This window comes from Oncorhynchus mykiss, chromosome 19 (assembly GCF_013265735.2).
Source record: "Oncorhynchus mykiss isolate Arlee chromosome 19, USDA_OmykA_1.1, whole genome shotgun sequence".
Lineage (NCBI taxonomy): Eukaryota > Metazoa > Chordata > Actinopteri > Salmoniformes > Salmonidae > Oncorhynchus > Oncorhynchus mykiss.
The window spans coordinates 7,692,932-7,705,431 of NC_048583.1; the positions used below are offsets into that span (position 1 = coordinate 7,692,932).

General features: G+C 41.4%; 1 protein-coding gene across 1 annotated transcript in view; it reads left to right on the forward strand.

Moving 5' to 3' along the window:
- LOC110516931 (dynein heavy chain 6, axonemal-like) overlaps positions 1 to 12,500 on the forward strand; it is a 191,356-nt gene that overhangs the window by 117,450 nt on the left and 61,406 nt on the right. Inside the window, exon 53 of the mRNA XM_036955471.1 lies at positions 12,027 to 12,194. Within this exon, the coding sequence (XP_036811366.1) occupies positions 12,027 to 12,194 (168 nt within the window). The remainder of the gene's footprint in view (positions 1 to 12,026; positions 12,195 to 12,500) is intronic.

Sequence of the window (12,500 nt, forward strand, 5' to 3'; positions counted from 1 at the left end):
CTACCTGGCCATGTTGGGAGAGAAGAGACAGCAACTAGTGGCTGTAAGAGATCAGTAATACTACTGATTAATACTGTTATTAACCTCTACCTGGCCATGTTGGGAGAGAAGAGACAGCAACTAGTGGCTGTAAGAGATCAGTAATACTACTGATTAATACTGTTATTAACCTCTACCTGGCCATGTTGGGAGAGAAGAGACAGCAACTAGTGGCTGTAAGAGATCAGTAATACTACTGATTAATACTGTTATTAACCTCTACCTGGCCATGTTGGGAGAGAAGAGACAGCAACTAGTGGCTGTAAGAGATCAGTAATACTACTGATTAATACTGTTATTAACCTCTACCTGGCCATGTTGGGAGAGAAGAGACAGCAACTAGTGGCTGTAAGAGATCAGTAATACTACTGATTAATACTGTTATTAACCTCTACCTGGCCATGTTGGGAGAGAAGAGACAGCAACTAGTGGCTGTAAGAGATCAGTAATACTACTGATTAATACTGTTATTAACCTCTACCTGGCCATGTTGGGAGAGAAGAGACAGCAACTAGTGGCTGTAAGAGATCAGTAATACTACTGATTAATACTGTTATTAACCTCTACCTGGCCATGTTGGGAGAGAAGAGACAGCAACTAGTGGCTGTAAGAGATCAGTAATACTACTGATTAATACTGTTATTAACCTCTACCTGGCCATGTTGGGAGAGAAGAGACAGCAACTAGTGGCTGTAAGAGATCAGTAATACTACTGATTAATACTGTTATTAACCTCTACCTGGCCATGTTGGGAGAGAAGAGACAGCAACTAGTGGCTGTAAGAGATCAGTAATACTACTGATTAATACTGTTATTAACCTCTACCTGGCCATGTTGGGAGAGAAGAGACAGCAACTAGTGGCTGTAAGAGATCAGTAATACTACTGATTAATACTGTTATTAACCTCTACCTGGCCATGTTGGGAGAGAAGAGACAGCAACTAGTGGCTGTAAGAGATCAGTAATACTACTGATTAATACTGTTATTAACCTCTACCTGGCCATGTTGGGAGAGAAGAGACAGCAACTAGTGGCTGTAAGAGATCAGTAATACTACTGATTAATACTGTTATTAACCTCTACCTGGCCATGTTGGGAGAGAAGAGACAGCAACTAGTGGCTGTAAGAGATCAGTAATACTACTGATTAATACTGTTATTAACCTCTACCTGGCCATGTTGGGAGAGAAGAGACAGCAACTAGTGGCTGTAAGAGATCAGTAATACTACTGATTAATACTGTTATTAACCTCTACCTGGACATGTTGGGAGAGAAGAGACAGCAACTAGTGGCTGTAAGAGATCAGTAATACTACTGATTAATACTGTTATTAACCTCTACCTGGCCATGTTGGGAGAGAAGAGACAGTAACTAGTGGCTGGCTGTAAGAGATCAGTAATACTACTGATTAATACTGTTATTAACCTCTACCTGGCCATGTTGGGAGAGAAGAGACAGCAACTAGTGGCTGTAAGAGATCAGTAATACTACTGATTAATACTGTTATTAACCTCTACCTGGCCATGTTGGGAGAGAAGAGACAGCAACTAGTGGCTGTAAGAGATCAGTAATACTACTGATTAATACTGTTATTAACCTCTACCTGGACATGTTGGGAGAGAAGAGACAGCAACTAGTGGCTGTAAGAGATCAGTAATACTACTGATTAATACTGTTATTAACCTCTACCTGGCCATGTTGGGAGAGAAGAGACAGCAACTAGTGGCTGTAAGAGATCAGTAATACTACTGATTAATACTGTTATTAACCTCTACCTGGCCATGTTGGGAGAGAAGAGACAGTAACTAGTGGCTGGCTGTAAGAGATCAGTAATACTACTGATTAATACTGTTATTAACCTCTACCTGGCCATGTTGGGAGAGAAGAGACAGCAACTAGTGGCTGTAAGAGATCAGTAATACTACTGATTAATACTGTTATTAACCTCTACCTGGCCATGTTGGGAGAGAAGAGACAGCAACTAGTGGCTGTAAGAGATCAGTAATACTACTGATTAATACTGTTATTAACCTCTACCTGGCCATGTTGGGAGAGAAGAGACAGCAACTAGTGGCTGTAAGAGATCAGTAATACTACTGATTAATACTGTTATTAACCTCTACCTGGCCATGTTGGGAGAGAAGAGACAGCAACTAGTGGCTGTAAGAGATCAGTAATACTACTGATTAATACTGTTATTAACCTCTACCTGGCCATGTTGGGAGAGAAGAGACAGCAACTAGTGGCTGTAAGAGATCAGTAATACTACTGATTAATACTGTTATTAACCTCTACCTGGCCATGTTGGGAGAGAAGAGACAGCAACTAGTGGCTGTAAGAGATCAGTAATACTACTGATTAATACTGTTATTAACCTCTACCTGGCCATGTTGGGAGAGAAGAGACAGCAACTAGTGGCTGTAAGAGATCAGTAATACTACTGATTAATACTGTTATTAACCTCTACCTGGCCATGTTGGGAGAGAAGAGACAGCAACTAGTGGCTGTAAGAGATCAGTAATACTACTGATTAATACTGTTATTAACCTCTACCTGGACATGTTGGGAGAGAAGAGACAGCAACTAGTGGCTGTAAGAGATCAGTAATACTACTGATTAATACTGTTATTAACCTCTACCTGGCCATGTTGGGAGAGAAGAGACAGTAACTAGTGGCTGGCTGTAAGAGATCAGTAATACTACTGATTAATACTGTTATTAACCTCTACCTGGCCATGTTGGGAGAGAAGAGACAGTAACTAGTGGCTGTAAGAGATCAGTAATACTACTGATTAATACTGTTATTAACCTCTACCTGGCCATGTTGGGAGAGAAGAGACAGCAACTAGTGGCTGTAAGAGATCAGTAATACTACTGATTAATACTGTTATTAACCTCTACCTGGCCATGTTGGGAGAGAAGAGACAGCAACTAGTGGCTGTAAGAGATCAGTAATACTACTGATTAATACTGTTATTAACCTCTACCTGGACATGTTGGGAGAGAAGAGACAGCAACTAGTGGCTGTAAGAGATCAGTAATACTACTGATTAATACTGTTATTAACCTCTACCTGGCCATGTTGGGAGAGAAGAGACAGCAACTAGTGGCTGTAAGAGATCAGTAATACTACTGATTAATACTGTTATTAACCTCTACCTGGCCATGTTGGGAGAGAAGAGACAGCAACTAGTGGCTGTAAGAGATCAGTAATACTACTGATTAATACTGTTATTAACCTCTACCTGGCCATGTTGGGAGAGAAGAGACAGCAACTAGTGGCTGTAAGAGATCAGTAATACTACTGATTAATACTGTTATTAACCTCTACCTGGCCATGTTGGGAGAGAAGAGACAGCAACTAGTGGCTGTAAGAGATCAGTAATACTACTGATTAATACTGTTATTAACCTCTACCTGGCCATGTTGGGAGAGAAGAGACAGTAACTAGTGGCTGTAAGAGATCAGTAATACTACTGATTAATACTGTTATTAACCTCTACCTGGCCATGTTGGGAGAGAAGAGACAGTAACTAGTGGCTGTAAGAGATCAGTAATACTACTGATTAATACTGTTATTAACCTCTACCTGGCCATGTTGGGAGAGAAGAGACAGCAACTAGTGGCTGTAAGAGATCAGTAATACTACTGATTAATACTGTTATTAACCTCTACCTGGCCATGTTGGGAGAGAAGAGACAGCAACTAGTGGCTGTAAGAGATCAGTAATACTACTGATTAATACTGTTATTAACCTCTACCTGGCCATGTTGGGAGAGAAGAGACAGCAACTAGTGGCTGTAAGAGATCAGTAATACTACTGATTAATACTGTTATTAACCTCTACCTGGCCATGTTGGGAGAGAAGAGACAGTAACTAGTGGCTGGCTGTAAGAGATCAGTAATACTACTGATTAATACTGTTATTAACCTCTACCTGGCCATGTTGGGAGAGAAGAGACAGCAACTAGTGGCTGTAAGAGATCAGTAATACTACTGATTAATACTGTTATTAACCTCTACCTGGCCATGTTGGGAGAGAAGAGACAGCAACTAGTGGCTGTAAGAGATCAGTAATACTACTGATTAATACTGTTATTAACCTCTACCTGGCCATGTTGGGAGAGAAGAGACAGCAACTAGTGGCTGTAAGAGATCAGTAATACTACTGATTAATACTGTTATTAACCTCTACCTGGCCATGTTGGGAGAGAAGAGACAGTAACTAGTGGCTGGCTGTAAGAGATCAGTAATACTACTGATTAATACTGTTATTAACCTCTACCTGGCCATGTTGGGAGAGAAGAGACAGCAACTAGTGGCTGTAAGAGATCAGTAATACTACTGATTAATACTGTTATTAACCTCTACCTGGCCATGTTGGGAGAGAAGAGACAGCAACTAGTGGCTGTAAGAGATCAGTAATACTACTGATTAATACTGTTATTAACCTCTACCTGGCCATGTTGGGAGAGAAGAGACAGCAACTAGTGGCTGTAAGAGATCAGTAATACTACTGATTAATACTGTTATTAACCTCTACCTGGACATGTTGGGAGAGAAGAGACAGCAACTAGTGGCTGTAAGAGATCAGTAATACTACTGATTAATACTGTTATTAACCTCTACCTGGCCATGTTGGGAGAGAAGAGACAGCAACTAGTGGCTGTAAGAGATCAGTAATACTACTGATTAATACTGTTATTAACCTCTACCTGGACATGTTGGGAGAGAAGAGACAGCAACTAGTGAATGTAAGAGATCAGTAATACTACTGATTAATACTGTTATTAACCTCTACCTGGCCATGTTGGGAGAGAAGAGACAGCAACTAGTGGCTGTAAGAGATCAGTAATACTACTGATTAATACTGTTATTAACCTCTACCTGGCCATGTTGGGAGAGAAGAGACAGCAACTAGTGGCTGTAAGAGATCAGTAATACTACTGATTAATACTGTTATTAACCTCTACCTGGCCATGTTGGGAGAGAAGAGACAGCAACTAGTGGCTGTAAGAGATCAGTAATACTACTGATTAATACTGTTATTAACCTCTACCTGGCCATGTTGGGAGAGAAGACACAGTAACTAGTGACTGTAAGAGATCAGTAATACTACGGATTAATACTGTTATTAACCTCTACCTGGCCATGTTGGGAGAGAAGAGACAGTAACTAGTGGCTGGCTGTAAGAGATCAGTAATACTACTGATTAATGCTGTTATTAACCTCTACCTGGCCATGTTGGGAGAGAAGAGACAGCAACTAGTGGCTGTAAGAGATCAGTAATACTACTGATTAATACTGTTATTAACCTCTACCTGGCCATGTTGGGAGAGAAGAGACAGTAACTAGTGGCTGGCTGTAAGAGATCAGTAATACTACTGATTAATGCTGTTATTAACCTCTACCTGGCCATGTTGGGAGAGAAGAGACAGCAACTAGTGGCTGTAAGAGATCAGTAATACTACTGATTAATACTGTTATTAACCTCTACCTGGCCATGTTGGGAGAGAAGAGACAGCAACTAGTGGCTGTAAGAGATCAGTAATACTACTGATTAATACTGTTATTAACCTCTACCTGGCCATGTTGGGAGAGAAGAGACAGCAACTAGTGGCTGTAAGAGATCAGTAATACTACTGATTAATACTGTTATTAACCTCTACCTGGCCATGTTGGGAGAGAAGAGACAGCAACTAGTGGCTGTAAGAGATCAGTAATACTACTGATTAATACTGTTATTAACCTCTACCTGGCCATGTTGGGAGAGAAGAGACAGTAACTAGTGGCTGGCTGTAAGAGATCAGTAATACTACTGATTAATACTGTTATTAACCTCTACCTGGCCATGTTGGGAGAGAAGAGACAGCAACTAGTGGCTGTAAGAGATCAGTAATACTACTGATTAATACTGTTATTAACCTCTACCTGGCCATGTTGGGAGAGAAGAGACAGCAACTAGTGGCTGGCTGTAAGAGATCAGTAATACTACTGATTAATACTGTTATTAACCTCTACCTGGCCATGTTGGGAGAGAAGAGACAGCAACTAGTGGCTGTAAGAGATCAGTAATACTACTGATTAATACTGTTATTAACCTCTACCTGGCCATGTTGGGAGAGAAGAGACAGCAACTAGTGGCTGTAAGAGATCAGTAATACTACTGATTAATACTGTTATTAACCTCTACCTGGACATGTTGGGAGAGAAGAGACAGCAACTAGTGGCTGTAAGAGATCAGTAATACTACTGATTAATACTGTTATTAACCTCTACCTGGCCATGTTGGGAGAGAAGAGACAGCAACTAGTGGCTGTAAGAGATCAGTAATACTACTGATTAATACTGTTATTAACCTCTACCTGGCCATGTTGGGAGAGAAGAGACAGTAACTAGTGGCTGTAAGAGATCAGTAATACTACTGATTAATACTGTTATTAACCTCTACCTGGCCATGTTGGGAGAGAAGAGACAGCAACTAGTGGCTGTAAGAGATCAGTAATACTACTGATTAATACTGTTATTAACCTCTACCTGGCCATGTTGGGAGAGAAGAGACAGCAACTAGTGGCTGTAAGAGATCAGTAATACTACTGATTAATACTGTTATTAACCTCTACCTGGCCATGTTGGGAGAGAAGAGACAGCAACTAGTGGCTGTAAGAGATCAGTAATACTACTGATTAATACTGTTATTAACCTCTACCTGGCCATGTTGGGAGAGAAGAGACAGTAACTAGTGGCTGGCTGTAAGAGATCAGTAATACTACTGATTAATACTGTTATTAACCTCTACCTGGCCATGTTGGGAGAGAAGAGACAGCAACTAGTGGCTGTAAGAGATCAGTAATACTACTGATTAATACTGTTATTAACCTCTACCTGGCCATGTTGGGAGAGAAGAGACAGCAACTAGTGGCTGTAAGAGATCAGTAATACTACTGATTAATACTGTTATTAACCTCTACCTGGCCATGTTGGGAGAGAAGAGACAGCAACTAGTGGCTGTAAGAGATCAGTAATACTACTGATTAATACTGTTATTAACCTCTACCTGGCCATGTTGGGAGAGAAGAGACAGTAACTAGTGGCTGGCTGTAAGAGATCAGTAATACTACTGATTAATACTGTTATTAACCTCTACCTGGCCATGTTGGGAGAGAAGAGACAGCAACTAGTGGCTGTAAGAGATCAGTAATACTACTGATTAATACTGTTATTAACCTCTACCTGGCCATGTTGGGAGAGAAGAGACAGCAACTAGTGGCTGTAAGAGATCAGTAATACTACTGATTAATACTGTTATTAACCTCTACCTGGCCATGTTGGGAGAGAAGAGACAGCAACTAGTGGCTGTAAGAGATCAGTAATACTACTGATTAATACTGTTATTAACCTCTACCTGGACATGTTGGGAGAGAAGAGACAGCAACTAGTGGCTGTAAGAGATCAGTAATACTACTGATTAATACTGTTATTAACCTCTACCTGGCCATGTTGGGAGAGAAGAGACAGCAACTAGTGGCTGTAAGAGATCAGTAATACTACTGATTAATACTGTTATTAACCTCTACCTGGACATGTTGGGAGAGAAGAGACAGCAACTAGTGAATGTAAGAGATCAGTAATACTACTGATTAATACTGTTATTAACCTCTACCTGGCCATGTTGGGAGAGAAGAGACAGCAACTAGTGGCTGTAAGAGATCAGTAATACTACTGATTAATACTGTTATTAACCTCTACCTGGCCATGTTGGGAGAGAAGAGACAGCAACTAGTGGCTGTAAGAGATCAGTAATACTACTGATTAATACTGTTATTAACCTCTACCTGGCCATGTTGGGAGAGAAGAGACAGCAACTAGTGGCTGTAAGAGATCAGTAATACTACTGATTAATACTGTTATTAACCTCTACCTGGCCATGTTGGGAGAGAAGACACAGTAACTAGTGACTGTAAGAGATCAGTAATACTACGGATTAATACTGTTATTAACCTCTACCTGGCCATGTTGGGAGAGAAGAGACAGTAACTAGTGGCTGGCTGTAAGAGATCAGTAATACTACTGATTAATGCTGTTATTAACCTCTACCTGGCCATGTTGGGAGAGAAGAGACAGCAACTAGTGGCTGTAAGAGATCAGTAATACTACTGATTAATACTGTTATTAACCTCTACCTGGCCATGTTGGGAGAGAAGAGACAGTAACTAGTGGCTGGCTGTAAGAGATCAGTAATACTACTGATTAATGCTGTTATTAACCTCTACCTGGCCATGTTGGGAGAGAAGAGACAGCAACTAGTGGCTGTAAGAGATCAGTAATACTACTGATTAATACTGTTATTAACCTCTACCTGGCCATGTTGGGAGAGAAGAGACAGCAACTAGTGGCTGTAAGAGATCAGTAATACTACTGATTAATACTGTTATTAACCTCTACCTGGCCATGTTGGGAGAGAAGAGACAGCAACTAGTGGCTGTAAGAGATCAGTAATACTACTGATTAATACTGTTATTAACCTCTACCTGGCCATGTTGGGAGAGAAGAGACAGCAACTAGTGGCTGTAAGAGATCAGTAATACTACTGATTAATACTGTTATTAACCTCTACCTGGCCATGTTGGGAGAGAAGAGACAGTAACTAGTGGCTGGCTGTAAGAGATCAGTAATACTACTGATTAATACTGTTATTAACCTCTACCTGGCCATGTTGGGAGAGAAGAGACAGCAACTAGTGGCTGTAAGAGATCAGTAATACTACTGATTAATACTGTTATTAACCTCTACCTGGCCATGTTGGGAGAGAAGAGACAGCAACTAGTGGCTGGCTGTAAGAGATCAGTAATACTACTGATTAATACTGTTATTAACCTCTACCTGGCCATGTTGGGAGAGAAGAGACAGCAACTAGTGGCTGTAAGAGATCAGTAATACTACTGATTAATACTGTTATTAACCTCTACCTGGCCATGTTGGGAGAGAAGAGACAGCAACTAGTGGCTGTAAGAGATCAGTAATACTACTGATTAATACTGTTATTAACCTCTACCTGGACATGTTGGGAGAGAAGAGACAGCAACTAGTGGCTGTAAGAGATCAGTAATACTACTGATTAATACTGTTATTAACCTCTACCTGGCCATGTTGGGAGAGAAGAGACAGCAACTAGTGGCTGTAAGAGATCAGTAATACTACTGATTAATACTGTTATTAACCTCTACCTGGCCATGTTGGGAGAGAAGAGACAGTAACTAGTGGCTGGCTGTAAGAGATCAGTAATACTACTGATTAATACTGTTATTAACCTCTACCTGGCCATGTTGGGAGAGAAGAGACAGCAACTAGTGGCTGTAAGAGATCAGTAATACTACTGATTAATACTGTTATTAACCTCTACCTGGCCATGTTGGGAGAGAAGAGACAGCAACTAGTGGCTGTAAGAGATCAGTAATACTACTGATTAATACTGTTATTAACCTCTACCTGGCCATGTTGGGAGAGAAGAGACAGCAACTAGTGGCTGTAAGAGATCAGTAATACTACTGATTAATACTGTTATTAACCTCTACCTGGCCATGTTGGGAGAGAAGAGACAGCAACTAGTGGCTGTAAGAGATCAGTAATACTACTGATTAATACTGTTATTAACCTCTACCTGGCCATGTTGGGAGAGAAGACACAGTAACTAGTGACTGTAAGAGATCAGTAATACTACTGATTAATACTGTTATTAACCTCTACCTGGCCATGTTGGGAGAGAAGAGACAGTAACTAGTGGCTGGCTGTAAGAGATCAGTAATACTACTGATTAATGCTGTTATTAACCTCTACCTGGCCATGTTGGGAGAGAAGAGACAGCAACTAGTGGCTGTAAGAGATCAGTAATACTACTGATTAATACTGTTATTAACCTCTACCTGGCCATGTTGGGAGAGAAGAGACAGTAACTAGTGGCTGGCTGTAAGAGATCAGTAATACTACTGATTAATGCTGTTATTAACCTCTACCTGGCCATGTTGGGAGAGAAGAGACAGCAACTAGTGGCTGTAAGAGATCAGTAATACTACTGATTAATACTGTTATTAACCTCTACCTGGCCATGTTGGGAGAGAAGAGACAGCAACTAGTGGCTGTAAGAGATCAGTAATACTACTGATTAATACTGTTATTAACCTCTACCTGGCCATGTTGGGAGAGAAGAGACAGCAACTAGTGGCTGTAAGAGATCAGTAATACTACTGATTAATACTGTTATTAACCTCTACCTGGCCATGTTGGGAGAGAAGAGACAGCAACTAGTGGCTGTAAGAGATCAGTAATACTACTGATTAATACTGTTATTAACCTCTACCTGGCCATGTTGGGAGAGAAGAGACAGTAACTAGTGGCTGGCTGTAAGAGATCAGTAATACTACTGATTAATACTGTTATTAACCTCTACCTGGCCATGTTGGGAGAGAAGAGACAGCAACTAGTGGCTGTAAGAGATCAGTAATACTACTGATTAATACTGTTATTAACCTCTACCTGGCCATGTTGGGAGAGAAGAGACAGCAACTAGTGGCTGGCTGTAAGAGATCAGTAATACTACTGATTAATACTGTTATTAACCTCTACCTGGCCATGTTGGGAGAGAAGAGACAGCAACTAGTGGCTGTAAGAGATCAGTAATACTACTGATTAATACTGTTATTAACCTCTACCTGGCCATGTTGGGAGAGAAGAGACAGCAACTAGTGGCTGTAAGAGATCAGTAATACTACTGATTAATACTGTTATTAACCTCTACCTGGACATGTTGGGAGAGAAGAGACAGCAACTAGTGGCTGTAAGAGATCAGTAATACTACTGATTAATACTGTTATTAACCTCTACCTGGCCATGTTGGGAGAGAAGAGACAGCAACTAGTGGCTGTAAGAGATCAGTAATACTACTGATTAATACTGTTATTAACCTCTACCTGGCCATGTTGGGAGAGAAGAGACAGTAACTAGTGGCTGGCTGTAAGAGATCAGTAATACTACTGATTAATACTGTTATTAACCTCTACCTGGCCATGTTGGGAGAGAAGAGACAGCAACTAGTGGCTGTAAGAGATCAGTAATACTACTGATTAATACTGTTATTAACCTCTACCTGGCCATGTTGGGAGAGAAGAGACAGCAACTAGTGGCTGTAAGAGATCAGTAATACTACTGATTAATACTGTTATTAACCTCTACCTGGCCATGTTGGGAGAGAAGAGACAGCAACTAGTGGCTGTAAGAGATCAGTAATACTACTGATTAATACTGTTATTAACCTCTACCTGGCCATGTTGGGAGAGAAGAGACAGCAACTAGTGGCTGTAAGAGATCAGTAATACTACTGATTAATACTGTTATTAACCTCTACCTGGCCATGCAACAGATCTATAATACTGTTTAGCAATAGTAAACGCAGCGGCTGTGAGATCCATAATATGTATTATTTAACGTTATCAATACTCCAGTTTAGCACACTGTGGTTTCTTTGAAATGTGGCTATTTCTCTGAATGGGCGTCAATTCTATACTCCATTCAATCCAAGAAATGTAATTGCTTCTGTGTGCCTGTGTGTGTTTGTGTCTGTGTTTGTGTGTGTGTGTGTTTGCATGACCGTGTGTGTGTATCCCTTTGTGTGTTTGTGTGTGCGTTTCTGTGTGTGTGTTTGTGTCTGTGTGTGTGTTTGTGTGTGTGTGTGTGTGTGTGTTTGCATGACCGTGTGTGTGTGTGTGTGTGTGTGTGTGTGTGTGTTTGCATGACTGCGTGTGTGTATCCCTGTGTGTGTGTTCCTGTGTGTGCCTGTGTTTCTGTATGTGTCTGTGTGTGTGTGTGTGTGTGTGTGTATCCCTGTGTGTGTGTTCCTGTGTGTGTTCCTACGTGTGCCTGTTTCTTTGTGTGTGTGTGTGTGTGTGTGTGTGTGTGTGTGTGTGTGTGTGTGTGTATTCCTGTGTGTGCAGGCTCGTGACAGGGTAAAGAATGGTCTCACTAAGCTGTTGGAGACCAACGTGTTGGTGGATAAGATGAAGGTAGACCTGTCAGCTCTGGAGCCTGTCCTCAAACAAAAGTCTATAGACGTCAACGCCCTCATGGGGAAACTAGCCGTGGACCAGGAGAGCGCCGACAAGGTGGGTGTAGAGTGGAGCTAGGGAAACTAGCCGTGGACCAGGAGAGGGTGGAGCTAGGGAAACTAGTCGTTGACCAGGAGAGGGTGGAGCTAGGGAAACTAGTCGTGGACCAGGAGAGGGTGGAGCTAGGGAAACTAGTCGTGGACCAGGAGAGGGTGGAGCTAGGGAAACTAGTCGTTGACCAGGAGAGGGTGGAGCTAGGGAAACTAGTCGTGGACCAGGAGAGGGTGGAGCTAGGGAAACTAGTCGTGGACCAGGAGAGGGTGGAGCTAGGGAAACTAGTCGTTGACCAGGAGAGGGTGGAGC